This window comes from Kogia breviceps, chromosome 8 (genome assembly GCF_026419965.1).
Source record: "Kogia breviceps isolate mKogBre1 chromosome 8, mKogBre1 haplotype 1, whole genome shotgun sequence".
Lineage (NCBI taxonomy): Eukaryota > Metazoa > Chordata > Mammalia > Artiodactyla > Physeteridae > Kogia > Kogia breviceps.
The window spans coordinates 67,636,453-67,652,399 of NC_081317.1; the positions used below are offsets into that span (position 1 = coordinate 67,636,453).

The following is a 15,947-nucleotide window of genomic DNA, read 5'->3' on the forward strand; positions in this document are numbered from 1 at the left end:
AATTACTGTCAATAACACATTTAATTTTCATTTGAGCTGCACAAACAATATGCTCAGAGACTGAGCAAAGAATCTGACTGGCATCTGGCTCCCCATCCTGAACATCCACAAAAGATCCAGCTTCCTCATGCTAAGGAGAATCTCCCAGTAACTCTGGGCCCTCCCAGATCTTGAGATTGGACCCCCTAGTCTGCTCGGTGTTCATCCCCAAACCGACACCACCACCCCCAGCTCCATCAACCAAAGTGTTTAAATCCTTCAGCCTGATCTGCCTGCCTTCATTCTTCAACCCAGAGTTCCCCCCTCTCCTGAAATCCTCCGGGCAGCAGCGACTGTGGCCTGCACTTGAACTTACCACACGTCTCCCTTCGTATACACTCATGCTGTCCTTGCTCTTCGATGAGACCGCACACTCCATAAGGAAAGGGGCTCTACTTCTGTATCCCTCACAAGTCTCTAATACACTACTTTTGTACTCAGAAATGCTTGATAAATATTTGACTTGACTCAAAGGACAAACCCAAAATGAGGAAAGAGCAAAGAGGGATTTTTCAATACACACACAGAGCCCAGTTACATCACCACCTCTTCTGTCCAGAATGTACTTTTGACCACAGGCAGCTTAGACAAACAGTCCCAGGTCTCATACCCTTTGGACCAGGAGGGTGCTATCCTTCTGAGGCCTGAAGCTGCCCACTCTCTGTGGGAATATACAGATGTCGTTATCCTGACACATAAGCCCACAGCATTCATGTCTTCCAAAGTTCTTTCAGGTACACGATCATCTTATTTTATGCTCACGGTAACCCTGAGGCAAGCGCCACAGACTCCTGGTTCCAGGGCTCAAACTTAGGACAGCTGGGTCACGGAACTAAGATTCAAAATTAAACAGATCCAAATTCCCAGAGACAACCTTCTTCCCCCACCCTTCCAGGGATGTGGAAACCAGGTGGCTAACAACAGTGCTAATGAGGGCCAGTGGAAGCATATACTAGAATTCAGGCAGCGGAGTAAAGAAGGAAAGGGACTTTAAAGCCGGCTGCATCCCAGAGTCATTATGGAGCTATCTGGCTTGGCATGGAGGCCCTACCATGATTGGCTAAGGGTTCTAGAATCAGATTATCTGTGTTAAGTGTCAGCTCCAGCAAACTGCATCATTCTGGGACTAATGTGCTATTCTTGGTGCCTTCACCTCTTCATCAGTAAGAAAAGGATAATCATAATACTCTCCTCACAGGATCTGGAGGCTCAAATGAAGTAATGCACGTAAAGTGCTCAGCGGTGCCTGGTGTGTGGTCGGAGCCTAGTGGATGTCAACTATTGCTTTTCCTACTGGTAGTCCAAGATTCAAATCCTAAAGCAGACGTTCCTTCCTCTCAGGAGTAAGAGAGCTCTCTGGGAATCTAATGAAAGCTACGAACCCTCTCTCAAGAAACGTGAACACACAATTTTGCAGACAATTTTGGGGGGTGGTGAATGTCCTGAAGGCCATTTATGAGTACCACACTGAGAACTCATATACAAGAAAGACAAGTTCATGGCTACAGCCCACATGGAACTCCTGCCCTTCATCCTCCCTGGTGTTATAAGTCGGAGAAAGCTAAGGGGTCTGTGTGTGTGTGTGTGTGTGTGTGTGTGTGTATGTGTGCGTGTGCGTGTGTGTGTGTGTGTACAAAGAAAGAGACTGATTCTCTAAGTACCTTCCCTATAGTTAGAGAAAGGAAACCAGATTGTCCAACAAATTCTACCTTACACCCCTCTTCTGCCTCTACTCCAGCTTCTTCACTTAACTCTTATGTACCCAGTCATGAGCTACTGGGACAGCATCACAAAACTAAAACACAGTGTTCCTTTCTCTCTCAGGCAGGGGGAGAATGAGAGTGGGTGGCAGTAAATAAAAGGCAACCGCACTGTCCAGTCACAGCTGCTGGCAGGAACAACACCAGCTCCCTCCCAGTCCCTGGACAATCAGTCAGAGAGATGCACTCTGCTGTGGTGGGTGGGCTGGGGGGTCGGGGTGGGGGGTGGAAGGGGGCAGCGGGGAGCCCAGTTAAAACCACAAACACACCGGAGAGTGGAGAGTGGGGCTAGTTCTCCCAGATCGAGCCCTCCTATGGGGAATACAACCTCCAAGCTTAGCCCAACCATTAACCAGCCTTGCAAGTAACAAACCACAAAACCAGCTAAAGCTTTTTCCAAAGACAGCTCTTTTTTCCCAGGCTCCAAAGCTGGCCAAGAAGGTGATCTCAATTCAAACCCACATTCCTTTGAGGTGTTTGAGAAATAGGCAGCTTTGCAGACCAGTGGCTGGAACGTTTGGTTTGCAGACAGGGATCTGGGCAAGGGCGCTGTGTCAACTCTCCTGGGGAGTTCAGAGGAAGGCTTAGGAGTTGGGGCTGTATCGGGCAGGGTTCAGGTGTCCTACCCCCAGCCTCAAGGAAGGTGAGGGGCTTGGGACCTCACCGGCATCCTTCTGGCTCAGAGTCTACACAGGGAAGGCTCGAAGAACACCAGAGAGAAGCCGGGGAGGAACAATGTTGCACCCCAGGTGCTCGGGGCACAACAGCTCTTTCAGCTTTTATGTGAGACACTATATAACCCCGTTTCCCGCCGTCTTCATCAAAGGCTTCAAAACTCTCATAAGGCTTTTGCACACCCGGTACAGCGAGTACAGGTGGGATCCCAGTGTAACTGCCTCTGTGAAACCCATGTTGTTACCACACGACTGTGGTAAACAAACAGAGCGCATGCTGGAAATCACATTTCCAAACTAGAGAGAATTGATTCCAAGCAGAGTTCACTGCCATGACATAGCACTGAGGAAACAAATCTCAAAAGAGAAAAAACAAACCTAAATAGTCCTGAGAGTGTGTAGGACTCCATGTACAAGGCCATTAACTGCAGCATTTTTGGCAACAGTGAAAAACAGAAGACATCCCAATGGCCATCAACAGGGTTTAATTTGGAATTCTTTACATAGTGAAATACAATGTTAATGAGAATGAGGTTGAGCTATAAGTAACTGACATGGGTCAAGCAGAACAGGCATATTAAAAAAAAAAAAAAAAAAAACCCACTTACTCACATCACATTTCCATTTCTCTATAACCTGTTTCTACCTCCTCTGAATCGGAGAACTTGAGAGTTGAACATTACCTTGGGACATCAATGGAAGTGTCCATCAACCTGGGGCCTCCCAAGGACAGGAACCATTTCTCCCCCACTCTCTCCTCATATACACAGGTCTTGATCCATAATCCATGGAAGCAGCTTTGTTATAAATTCCTCTGCTCTTGATGACGCCTACAAAGAACTTCAGGTAGTACCCCAAGTTTGATCTTTTATCTCATCAATGGCTCTCTCTGCCCTGTGGCTATGCCACGCCCCCATACCGTGCCCTCACCACTCACTGTTCAATCTAGTCAAGGCCTCTGAAAAGTTAGTCCACTCCATACTTCTTTTCCTCCAAGAAGGACCACCCCAAAACCTCCTGAGAAATACAAAATTTGACTTTAAGCCCCTATCACCCCAAGAAGCATACATCCTGGTCCACCCCACTCTGTCAAATTCCCACCAGGAAAGCCACATCCAACCCCATCAGCCCCCACCCCACCCCACCTCTAACACTTGCCCTCACCCAGATCTTGTTGGCACCTAGAATTCTACCACTCTTTTTTTTTTTTTTTGGTGGGGGTGCTAGGTGGGCCTCTCACTGTTGTGGCCTCTCCCATTGCAGAGCACAGGCTCCGGACGAGCAGGCCCAGCGGCCACGGCTCACGGGCCCAGCCGCTCCGCGGCACGTGGGATCCTCCCAGACCAGGGCACGAACCCGCATCCCCTGCATCGGCAGGCGGACTCTCAACCACTACGCCACCAGGGAAGCCCTTCTACCACTCTTAATATGTGAAACCCCAAAACACAGTTCCCTAAACATAATTTCTTGTTCTTCTACACAGCACACATATCTACTTCCATTAAACCTGCTAAGGATTCCAAACCCATGACCAGGTGCCTTCTCCAGGCTGGTGAGCCCCTGCTGCATTACTCAGTAAGGAGCGCACTGGCCGTCACTACAATGCCACGCTCACCAATATGCCCTCTAACCCGTCCTTCTGCAGAACCCACACACCGTGTCAATCCATACCCAGCCCTGGATGAAAATGGCCCTCTTGCCTCCTCTACTTCTCCTTCTAGGCTGCCAACTGCTGCTGGACCCACGGCCATGCAGCTGGCACCATGATAACATTTCACTTCAGCTGAGCCCTTATTGAAGTCCCACAGCCTTTTTCTTATCTTTAGTTACTATGTCCCTATGGGCACCCCACCCCCAATAGAGGCCCCTATGCCACTGTGACAGCACATCTTTACCACCCCTGTTACATGCGCTTATATACCCGTGCTGACCCCCTTATCCTAGAACCCACCCTAACTCAGTAAAATTGAAAACTCCTCCCACTGGCTTCCAATCATCGTCAGACTGCTCCATCCTTACCATATACCTGCCATTTTCAATCCATCCCCTCTCAAACAATAACAAAAATAACAGCAGCCACAACTTACCAAACACTTACTTATATACCACCCCAGTGTCTTGTACCATACGTCTATTACCTCATTTAACCTTCTTTACAGCCCCATACAGTAGTCGTAAGCGGGCCCAATGATAAATGTGTCAACCAAGGCTTGGGGCCAAACATTTCCACCAGTGAGTGGCAAAGCCAGTTAGAATCCACATCTGTGTGACTCTAGTACCTATACTTTAATCACCTTGTTACCTTGCTTTATCAGTCTCCCTCTCTCATATATAAATCTACTTTACCCAACCTACAAAAATACTCAAATCATCACCAATCTTTTTGTTAAAAAGGAAGGGAATCTTCTCAATTCTCTTCCTCAAGTTACCACCTTATCTTTCTTTCTATTCTCTTTCGTGTCAAGGTTCTTGAAAGAGTGGCCTCTGCTCTTCACCATTTCCCTCCATCACCCTGCAATCTAGAACTGGTTATCTGGCCTCTGCCTCTACCACCCTCTGGAAAGAGCTCGCAGGGGTATCAGTGGCAGCCTGCTGTGAGTCCCTCAGCTTGCTCCCCATCCTAATGCTGACTCCTCTGAGCCCTTCTAAGGCACTGACCTGGGTGGCCTTCCAAGAAGCTACATTTTCTTTTTTTCCTTTTTTTAGAAAAAAACGATGTGCAATTTATTCATAAACAAAGAGTTAACATCCCTGATATACACAGACTTTCCCTCACCACCTTCCCTTCATCAGTTTGTACAGGAAAAGCAGAATGCTTGTCTACCAATTTTCAAAAGAATGAGTTGATTTCCAAGTGTGATGAATAAAGGTTTATTTTTTTAAGTATCATAATAAATTTGTGGATGTAAACTTATTTAATGTGTTTCAATTGACTGTAATTGTCCCTATTGGTGGTTGGATTGTCCCACCTTTGGCTAGTAGGAGCCTCTTCAAGTTGGCTTCTGTGTCGAGTTGACATGACTGTAGTAGACTTTGACAGCTTCCCTGATTTCTGGGAATTTTGCCAGATATTGTCAAATTCTTAACCATAGGGGTTATACTGTCTCACCTTCCCACCAGCCTTTCAACAGAATATGATGTCAAACTTTAGCTTTTTACCAGTCTGATTAGTGAGAGATGGTAGTTTAAAAAAAATTTTTTTTAATTTTTATGTATTTTTTTAAAATGAAATATAGTTATTTGATTTCCTTATTCTCCTCTCAACTCTCTGATTTTCCCTAGTTTTCCTTCCTGGGAGCACTTACTTTGCTTTTGTTTTCAAGTCTTAGTGACCTCTCACAGTTCCACCCTCCTCCCTGCCTTCTACATGGCACCTGACTCCAAACCTTTCATTTCTAGCTCTCCTTGCCCCTCACTTACCGTTCTACATTCCTAACTTCTAATAAGTCCTTTATAGACTTATCCACTTACCTACCTGGAACCACCAAACCCAACATGAATAAAACTAAACTTATCTTCACCACCACCCACACGGCCACACCCCACCCCAAACATTTGTAGCTTCTATCTGAACAAATATGTCTATTCAGGTGCATAAGTGAGAAACATCAAAGTCACACTCAAGGATTCCCTGTTTCTCTAGCACAGACCCAAGTGATTGCTGCATCCTGTCCATCCTGCCTCTAGGACCTCCATAAACTAGCAGCCCTCACCTGTCCCCCAGTCACTACCCTCACCAGCTCTCTTTAGGGCATGATAATTCCCCACTATCTTTGCCTCTAAGTGATTGCCATCAGGTGATTAGGTGGTTTTTTGTTTGTTTGTTTGTTTGTTTTAACTTGTACCTACCAAAATTTCTACAACGAGCCAAAAATAGCCAAAAGTTCTTTCCGTACCACCAGAATTATCTGCTTGATGTTCAAAATTCTCTCTCCAAAAGAAAATTACCGACTCTGAATGAAGGTTGACTCCTCGGCACAGCCTCCCACCTTTACAGGCTCCTGCCCCAACTTTTTGTCCCATCTTCTACTACCAAACACCCTTGACTGACCTGCATTCAGGCCACACCACGTTGCCTGCCACTCCCCAGAACCACTGTGCACTGCTCCTTCCACACAGGCCCACATTTCTGCCTGAAGAACTCCACCTTCTTTGCCCCACTTTACAAGCCTTTATTCTTCAAGGCTCAGTCCAAATTCCCTGCCCTCTCTATAGGAAAAAGCAGATGTTAAAAGCCTAGACTTTTAACAGAGACAGGGTTCAAATCCCAGCTCTACCATTACTAGCAATGTGACGTGGGAGCAAATTCCTTTTGAAGCCTCAGTTTCCCCATCTACAAAACAGCTTATAAGAGAATTCAAACTCACTTTGAGGCTTAAGAATAAAGTATATAAAATATAAATGTATTAAACTCCACAATCAAAAGAAATAGAGTAGCTGAATGGATAAAAGAAGATCCAACTATATGCTGTTCACAAGAGACTCACTTTTGATATAAGGACATAAATAGGTTGAAAGTGAAGGCACGGAAAAAGATATTCCATGCAAATGGTAACCAAAGGAGAGCAGGGGTGACTATACTTATATCAAACAAAATAGACTTTAAGCCAAAAAAGACTTCAAAGTCACTAGAGACAAAGGTTATTATATAACAATAAAAGGGTCAATTGAACCAGAAGATATAATAGTTATAAATATATGCACTCAACATTGGACCACCTAAATATATAAAGCAAACATCCACAAATCTGAATGGAGAAATAGACAGCAATGCAATAATAATAAGAGACTTCAGTACCCCACTTTCAATAATGGATAGAACAACCAGAAAGAAAATCAGTAAGGAAACAGCAGACTTGAACACTATAAACCAAAGAGAACCAACAGACATATACAGAACATCCAGCCACCAGTAGCAGAATACACGTTCTTCTCAAGCACACATGGAACATTCTCCAGGATCACATGGTAGGTCACAAAACAAAGTCTCAACAGACTTAAGAAGGATGAAATCACCCCCAAGTATCTTTTCCAACCACAATGGAATGAAATTAGATATCAATAACAGCAAGAAAATGGGAAAATTCAAATACATGAAAATTAGAAACAGGCTTCTGAACAAATATTGGGTCAGAGAAATCAAAAAGGGAAATTAGAACATATCTTGAGACAAATGAAAACAGAACAAACCAAAATTTATGAAATGCAACAAAAGGAATACTGAGAAGGAATTTTATAGTGGTAAGTGCTTACATTCTTTCTATAAAAGAAGAAAGATCTCAAATAAACAGCCTAACTACACTAGAAAAAGAAAAAACCACATTCAAAGTTAGCAGAAGATCAGAGTAGATATAAATAAAATAGAAAAACGATAGGAAAAAAATCAACAAAACACTGGAGTTTTTGAAAAGATAAACAAAATTGACAAACCTTTAGCTAGACTAAGAGAAGACTCAAATAAGTAAAATCAGAAATGAAAGGAAACATTACAACTGATGCCACAGAAATTGAAAAAGATCACAAGGGACTATTATGAATGATTATATGCCAACAAATCGCACAACCTAGAAGAAATGAATAAACCTAATACCTATCAAGTCTGAATCAAGAACAGAGAGCTTGAACAGACCAATTACATGTAAGGAGACTAAGTCAGTAATCAAAAACTTCCCAACAAAGAAAAGCCCAGGACCAGATGGCTTCAGCAGATGTATCCACTGATGAATTCTGCCAAACATTTAAAGAAGAATTAACACAAATCCTTCAACTTCTAAAAAATCAATCAGGAAAAACTTCCAAACTCGTTTTGCAGGACTAGCATCACCAAAGCCAGACAAAGACAATACAAGAAGCGAAAACTATAGGCCAATATCTCTGATGAACATGGATGTAAAAAACCTCAACAAATATTAGTAAGCTGAATTCAACAGCACATTAAAAGGATCATACAACATGATGGACTGGCATTTATCCCTGGGATGCAAGAATGGTTCAACAAATGCAAATCAATCAATGTGATATACCACATTCACAGAATGAAGGATAAGAATTACATCATTGTCTCAATAGTTGCAGAAAAAGCATTTGACAAAATTTAACATTCTTTCATGATAAAAACTCTCAACAAATTAAGCATGGAAGAAACTTACCTCAACACAATAAAGACGATATATGAAAAGCCCACAGCTAACATCGTCTTTAATGGTGAAAACTGAAAGTTTCTCCTATAAGATTTAGAACAAAGCAAGGATGCCCACTCTTGCCACTCCTATTCAACATAGTACTAGAAGTCCTAGACAGAGTAATAAGGCAAGAAAAAGAAAGAAAAGGCATCCGAAATGGAAAGGAAAAAGTAAAATTATCTGTTTGCAGATGACATAATCTTATCTGTAGAAACCCTAAAGAATGGATTTAAAAAAAGAAAAACTATTAGAACTAATAAATGAATTCAATAAAGTTGCAGGATACAAAATCAACATACAAAAATCAGTTGCATTTCTACACATTAACAACAAACTACCTGCAAAGAAAATCAAGGAAACAATCCTATTTACAATAGCATTAAAAAAAAACCTAAACACTTAGGAATAAACTTCACCAAGGAAGCTGAAGACTTATACACTAAAAACTATAAAACATTGATGAAAGACATTTTAAAAGACTTTTTAAATGGAAAGACAGTCCATGTTCATGAGTTGGAAGAATTGTTGTTAAAATGTCCATATTTTCCAAAGCAATCTGCAGATTCAATGCAATCCCTATCAAAATCCCAAAGTTCTTTTTAATAAAAATAGAAAAAACAATCCTAAAATTTACAAGGAACCAAAAAGGACTCCAAATAGCCAAAGCAATTCTGAGCAAGAAGAATAAAGCTGGAGGCATCACAGGTCCTGATTTCAAAACATGTTACAAAGCTACAAAAATCAAAACAGCATGTCATTGGCATAAAAACAGACATATAGACCAATAGGACAGAACAGAGAGCCCAGAAATAAACCTACGCATATCTGGTCACCTGATCTTCAACTAGGATGCCAAGAATATACAATGGTGAAAGGATATTCTCTTCAATAAACAGTGTAGGGAGAACTGGATACCTACATGCAAAAGAATGAAATTGGACTCATCTTACACCAAATACAAAGATGGACTCAAAATGGACTAAAGACAAACGTAAGACTTGAAACTGTAAAATTACAAGAAAACATAGTGGGGAAAATTTTTAGCTTTGGCAACGATTTCTTGAATACCAAAACACAGGCAAAAGAAACAACAAAGTGAAAAGGCAACCTATGTAATGAGAGAAAATGTCTGAAATTCATATATATGATTAATACCCAAATATAAGACACTCATACAACTCAGTAGCAAAATAAACAAACAACCCAATTTAAAAATGGGCAAAAGACCTGAATAGACATTTCTCCCAAAAAGACATACAAATGGCCAACAGAAACATGGAAAGGTATTCAACAGTCACTAATCACCAGGGAACTACAAATCAAAACCATACTGAGATATCACCTCACCCCATTAGGATGGCTATTATCCAGAAATAAATAACAGGTGTTGGCGAGAAAAGGGAATCCTTGTACACTGTTAGTGGGAATATAGGTTGGTGTAGCCACTATGGAAAACAGTATGGCGATTCCTTAAGAAATTAAAAATAGAACTAACCATTTGGTCCAGGAATGCCACTTCTGGATGTATATCTAAAGGAATTGAAATCAGGATCTAAAAGAAATATACACACATTTCCATACTCTTTTCAGCATTATTCACAATAGCCAAGGCATGAAAGCAACCTACATGTCCATTGACAGACAAATGGATAAAGAAAATGTGATATTTGCATGCAATGGAATATTATTCAGCCTTAAAAAAGGGAAATGCGGGCTTCCCTGGTGGCACAGTGGTTGAGAGTCTGCCTGCCGATGCAGGGGACACGCGTTTGTGCCCCGGTCCAGGAGAATCCCACGTGCTGCGGAGCAGCTGGGCCCGTGAGCCATGGCTGCGGAGCTTGCGCGTCCGGAGCCTGTGCTCCGCAATGGGAGAGGCCGCAACAGTGAGAGGCCCGCGTACTGCAAAAAAAAAAAAAGAAAAGGAAATGCTGTCCTTTGTGACAACATGGGTGAACGTGGAGGACATTATGCTAAATGAAATAAACCAGACAAAGAAGAACAAATACTACATGATCCCATTTATATAAGGAATCTAAATAAGTCCTAGAGACCTACTGTACACTGTAATGACTGTATTCTATACTTAAAAATTTGCTAGAAGGGTAGATCTTATGTTAAGTGTTCTTATCACAAAATAATTAAAATTTTAAAAATGTAAAATAATAAAGAGGGTGAAAAGAAACTTTTGGAAGTGATAGATATGTTTATGGCACTGATCATGTTGATGGTTTCACAGGTATATACGTATCTCCAAACTCATCAAGTTGTACACATTAAATAAATACAGCTTTTTGTATGTCAATCACACCTCAATAAAGTGGGGTTTTTTTGTTGTTGTTGTTTTTTGTGGTACGCAGGCCTCTCACTGTTGTGGCCCCTCCCTTGAGCAGCACAGGCTCCGGACGCGCAGGCTCAGCAGCCATGGCTCATGGGCCCAGCCGCTCCGCGGCGTGTGGGATCTTCCCGGACCGGGGCATGAACCCGTGTCCCCTGCATCGGCAGGCGGACTCTCAACCACTGAGCCACCAGGGAAGCCCAATAAAGTGGTTTTTAAAAAATAAATAAAAATAAATTAAGTATAAAAATTATCAAAGTGCACGCAGAGTAAGCACTTAATAAATGGCAGATGTTATTCATTATTATTCATTCCTCCCACATATTCCTGACAAATTTGCTACTCTTTACTCTTAGCTCCCCCAACCCACTGCATATCATCTATGTCACTTTACACATTATAGCAGAATTATGTGTTCGTATATTTGCTTTCTTCACCAGATGATAAGCTCTTCTGAGGGAGGAACTGCAATACATTGGTGGCCCCCAAGTCAAAGCCCTCAGTATAGTGTCACATACACTGGAGCTGTTTGCTTAAGTGTTAACTGAAAAAATAAATGAGTCAATCAGTCAATCTAGTTATGGTGAGGCAGGTAATAAAATATTCTATCTCAGCCAATAATTATAAATTAGTTGTTAAGACTTTTCCAAGATTGTTGTCTAAAATGTAAATAACCCTGGGAAGAAGTAAATTGTTATGAGTTATTCTTATCTTAGGGAGGCAAGAAAAAAATAAGAAATCTGAAGCAAATGCAAAGGATACGCCATTCCTCTGATACGTTTGATCTTTCCTGGATCCGTGAGCTGAATGGGCTTCAGGACTTTCCTTACAGGACATGAGAAAAACACTTCACCTCCTCCCCCAGGGAGCATTCCCCGTCGCACAATCTGCACCAAGTGAGAAAGAAGCGGTGAGGGTTCAGTAGAGTGGATGACACCCAACCTGGCTGGTTTACACCAAGAATGAAAACCACCATTAGAAAGCAGCAAGCTCTTTCATACACAACTTGTCAATCCTTTCAAGATGACCAGCACCTGATGTTAGCTCCACGGGGGCATGTGCTAAGCAAGGAGACTGTGTGGTGTGTCAGAAAGAGCAGTGGACACAGAGCCTGCATGTCCCAGTCAAAGCCAGACAGGCCACTTCACCACCAGAACCTGTTTCTTCAACCTTAAAATGAGGGACTGGCCTAGTTCATCAGTTTATCCCACTTCTTAACCATCAGGAACCCTTTTCTCCTCTGGAATTAACTATCTATCAAAACTCTACATTATTAAATAAAAATGAAGTCATTTTCCTTGTTTAAAAACATCATTTTAAAAAATAAAGATGTTAAACAGCTTAAGATATCCAGTGTTATCACACTGGATTGATGTAATTCCCTTAAAGAGCAAACAAACAGATGCTTAAATTACTTCGACTAAGTTTTGAAAGTAATGTACTAAAAATTCTCAGGGACATTCATGTTGGGAGACTCTGGACACAAATTAAGATAAATGATGTAGATCAGAGAGGCAGCATGGTCAGAATCCTGGCTCTACTACTTATCAGCTGAGTTGTTATGAGCCAAGGAGTTAATACATGTAGAATGCTTACAACATCTCCTACCACGAAGTAAGTGCAATATAACTGCTGGCTACTCCTGTCATTACTAAAGGGTCCCTTTCAGCTCAAAGTCTGCAATGTTTGGTTAATGAATCCTGTGGGTCTTCTAATAAATGGCGACTGCAAATGTGCCACACACACGTGAGGCATATAGCTCCTCCAATGAGTTGGTAAGAAAATCTTTCACACTGATATATACCACTAACAATTTGTACATTCTTACCTTTAGCTCAAACGAGTCACCATCAATCCCAAACTGTTTCAATAGAGGGAGCGCTGTTGCCTTAAGAACATCAACCTGTAGAATTATTGCAGAAAAAAAAAAGCTTAGTTAAACCTTGAGAGATGGAAAGAAGAAAGAGCCCGCGAAGCAGGTGAAGGCTTACTTAGCCTTCAAGTAGATGAAGCAGTCTAGTAAAGAGAAAAAAGGCTGGCTTACAACTGAGGGTGTGGGCCGGCTCTGCTCCCGAGTACAGACTGTGACTTTATAAGCCACTGGTTCCTGTGGGCCCCTTTCCCACATTTACAATATCATACACCTACCTTATGAGTCATCATGAGCATCACGTGCATCAGGCAAAAAGCACCAAGAAACTGCTGGGCTCATACAGAAAACAGAGACCTGTGCTCAGTCTTAATAGGTATAGACACTATGCAAGAAAATCACCTGTTTTAGTATCTTTTTCCAACATGACTGTTTAATGTTTAGAGCTGGTGGCATTCGAGACTAAAGCAAACCAAATGAACTATTCAACCTAAGAGTCCTACCTAAGAATCCTACTGACACCCACCACAAAGGCATTTAAAGGTGGTGATTCTACAAGGCAGTGAGAGCCTCGGGGGAAGGACAGCCTCAAACTGCACGAAGCAACACAAACCCCAAAGTGCAATGACAGCATCCACAGTTGATGACAAGACAGTGCCAAGTGTAACTGTTATCTCCTCCTCAATCAAAACTCCTTCCTTGTTCATTTGTGGATTGCTCATAGAGGATAAGGTGACATTCAAATCAATGGCAGCTTGCGAAAGAACAGCAATCCCTTGCTTGTTCCCAATGGAACAAGAGATGTTTCTCAGCCCTGCGGGGGCTGACTCTATAGCAGGAAGCGCTGAGGGCACAAGCAGAGGCTGCAGGGAAAAGCCCTGATCGTGGCCCAGGCTCTGTCTCCAGTTAGCTGCGTGGCCTCAAACAAGAAAATCTCAACTGTCTAAGTTTCCTTGTCTCTAAGGTAAGGAGCTCAGCCTGCCTGTCTCCGAGTTGCTGCCAACTCTAACGTGCTAAGAGTTAATAGAATGATACTCCAGCAAGGCTTTACAGCAGAGAATGCGCCCCAGCTAAATATTCTCATATCAGAAAATTAACCAGAGGTAGCAATGACCTGTGAAGCCTAGGAACATGTTCAGCATGGATCAGGTGGGGCAGAAGCAGTTACCGGGAAAATTCATGAAAGATGAGCTCATTTCAATTAAATATTAAAGCTACACCCACCCACAAACTTAAAATATGCATTTGGGAATGCCAGAACCACAGTCTAGGCTAGTGTTAGGGCAGGTGGGGTGAAAGCCAAGCCAGATTCTGGAAAACGTGAGGGCTGCAAGGATGCAGGGCACTCTTGCCCACATGACTCCTGGAACTAGGCAGCCTCCAGCTCTTCTGGGGAAGAGAAGAGCAAGAGAACAGAACATCCCTTCAGGTCATCCTACTTACACCTGGAGTCATAAAGGATGAGGTCAAACTGACTCTGAGGGTCAGCCAGGAGCCCAAGTGTAACTCCAGATGTGGTCCTGGCTCCTAAGTCACTCTCCATCTGACGTGGAAGGCAGGCAACTCGGTTTGGTGTGACAATGGCTGGAAAAGCAGTTGTGGGCTGAAGCCCCACTCTGCCTCTTACCAGCTCTGAGATCTGGACATTACCTCCCCAGGGCCTTGGCTTCCTGCTGTATAAAGAGGGGCTGGACTGGACAAGTTCCACAGCTCCACTGGCTCCGCACACTGGTTCTAGCAGGGCGAGGGTGGTCTGTAGGTTTTGCTTAACGGAAACTGAGCTGTGACTCTGCTCAGAGAGAAAAGGCAAAAGTCTGACCCAAGTAGAACCTCAGGGCAAAGGTGTCACCCTTACAGTCCGGTCAGTCAATCAACAGGTAAGAAATATGATCAGACCACACCAAATAGAAAAAGGGAAGCAACCTGCTCTTCAGTTCCCTTGTCTGAAACAGTGATAAGAACACCTACCTCACCTCACAAATCAAATAAATATGGATAGAGACATAAGTACACCTAGAACAGTGCCCAGCACACAGTAGACTTCTTTACCCTTTCAGGACAGTACTGAAAAAGAATGGACTCTTCATACACCAATTGGCCAGCTGTTGGTACCAGTAAATATCTACTGGGGGCTCTAATATCAAATCACCGAGATTCAAAGGAGACCTCCTAGAAGTTTTCTTCTCAAAATTTCTCCCCATTTCCTATCTTTTTGCCTCCAAGGAAAAATGTCCCTACTCCTTTATACGGCACATACCGCTGCTTTCACTGCTGCTTTCAACTCTCATCCTTGTTGGATGTCTGCAGAGCTACCCTTATTAAATCCCCCTACTCTTTTTATTTCAACTCTTTCCTTCTCCATTACACCTTCGCCTCAGCCTACAAACAAGTTCAAGTTTCGTTCGTTTAAAAATTCCCGGAGACGGCTTAAAGATGGCGGAAGAGTAAGACGCGGAGATCTTCCTCCTCACAGAGACATCAGAAATACATCTACACGTGGAACTTCTCCTATAGAACACCCACCGAACGCTGGCAGAAGACCTCAGACCTCCAAAAAGGCAAGAAACTCCCCACATATCTGGGTAGGGCAAAAGAAAAAAGAATAAACAGGGACAAAAGAATAGGGACGGGACCTACGCCAGTGGGAGGGAGCCGTGAAGGAGGAAAGACTCCCACACACTAGAGGCCCCTTCGCGGGCGGAGACTGCGGGCGCCGGAGGGGGAAGCTCCGGAGCCGCGGAGGACAGCTCAGCCACAGGGGTGCGGAGGGCAAAGCGGAGAGATTCCCGCAGAGGATCGGTGCCGACCGGCACTCACCAGCCCGAGAGGCTTGTCTGCTCGCCCGCCGGGGCGGGCGGGGCCGGGAGCTGAGGCTCGGGCTTCAGTCGGATCCCAGCGAAAGGTCTGGAGTTGGCAGAGTGAAGACAGCTTGAAGGGGGCTAGTGCGCCACGGCTGGCCGGGAGGGAGTTCGGGAGAAGTCTGGAGCTGACGAAGAGGCAAGAGACCTCTTCCTCCCTCTTTGCTGCCTGGGCGCGAGGAGAGGGGATTAAGCGCGCCGCTTAAAGGAGCCCCAGAAGCGGGCGCGG

At 43.5% G+C, this 15,947-nt stretch overlaps 1 protein-coding gene across 2 annotated transcripts in view; it reads right to left on the reverse strand.

Moving 5' to 3' along the window:
- RCL1 (RNA terminal phosphate cyclase like 1) overlaps positions 1 to 15,947 on the reverse strand; it is a 64,930-nt gene that overhangs the window by 21,749 nt on the left and 27,234 nt on the right. For both annotated transcript variants that reach the window (XM_059071902.2, XM_059071907.2), the window contains exons 4-5: positions 12,819 to 12,893; positions 11,753 to 11,877 (exon numbers count right to left, since the gene is read on the reverse strand). In XM_059071902.2, coding sequence (XP_058927885.1) covers positions 11,753 to 11,877; positions 12,819 to 12,893 — 200 coding nt within the window. The remainder of the gene's footprint in view (positions 1 to 11,752; positions 11,878 to 12,818; positions 12,894 to 15,947) is intronic.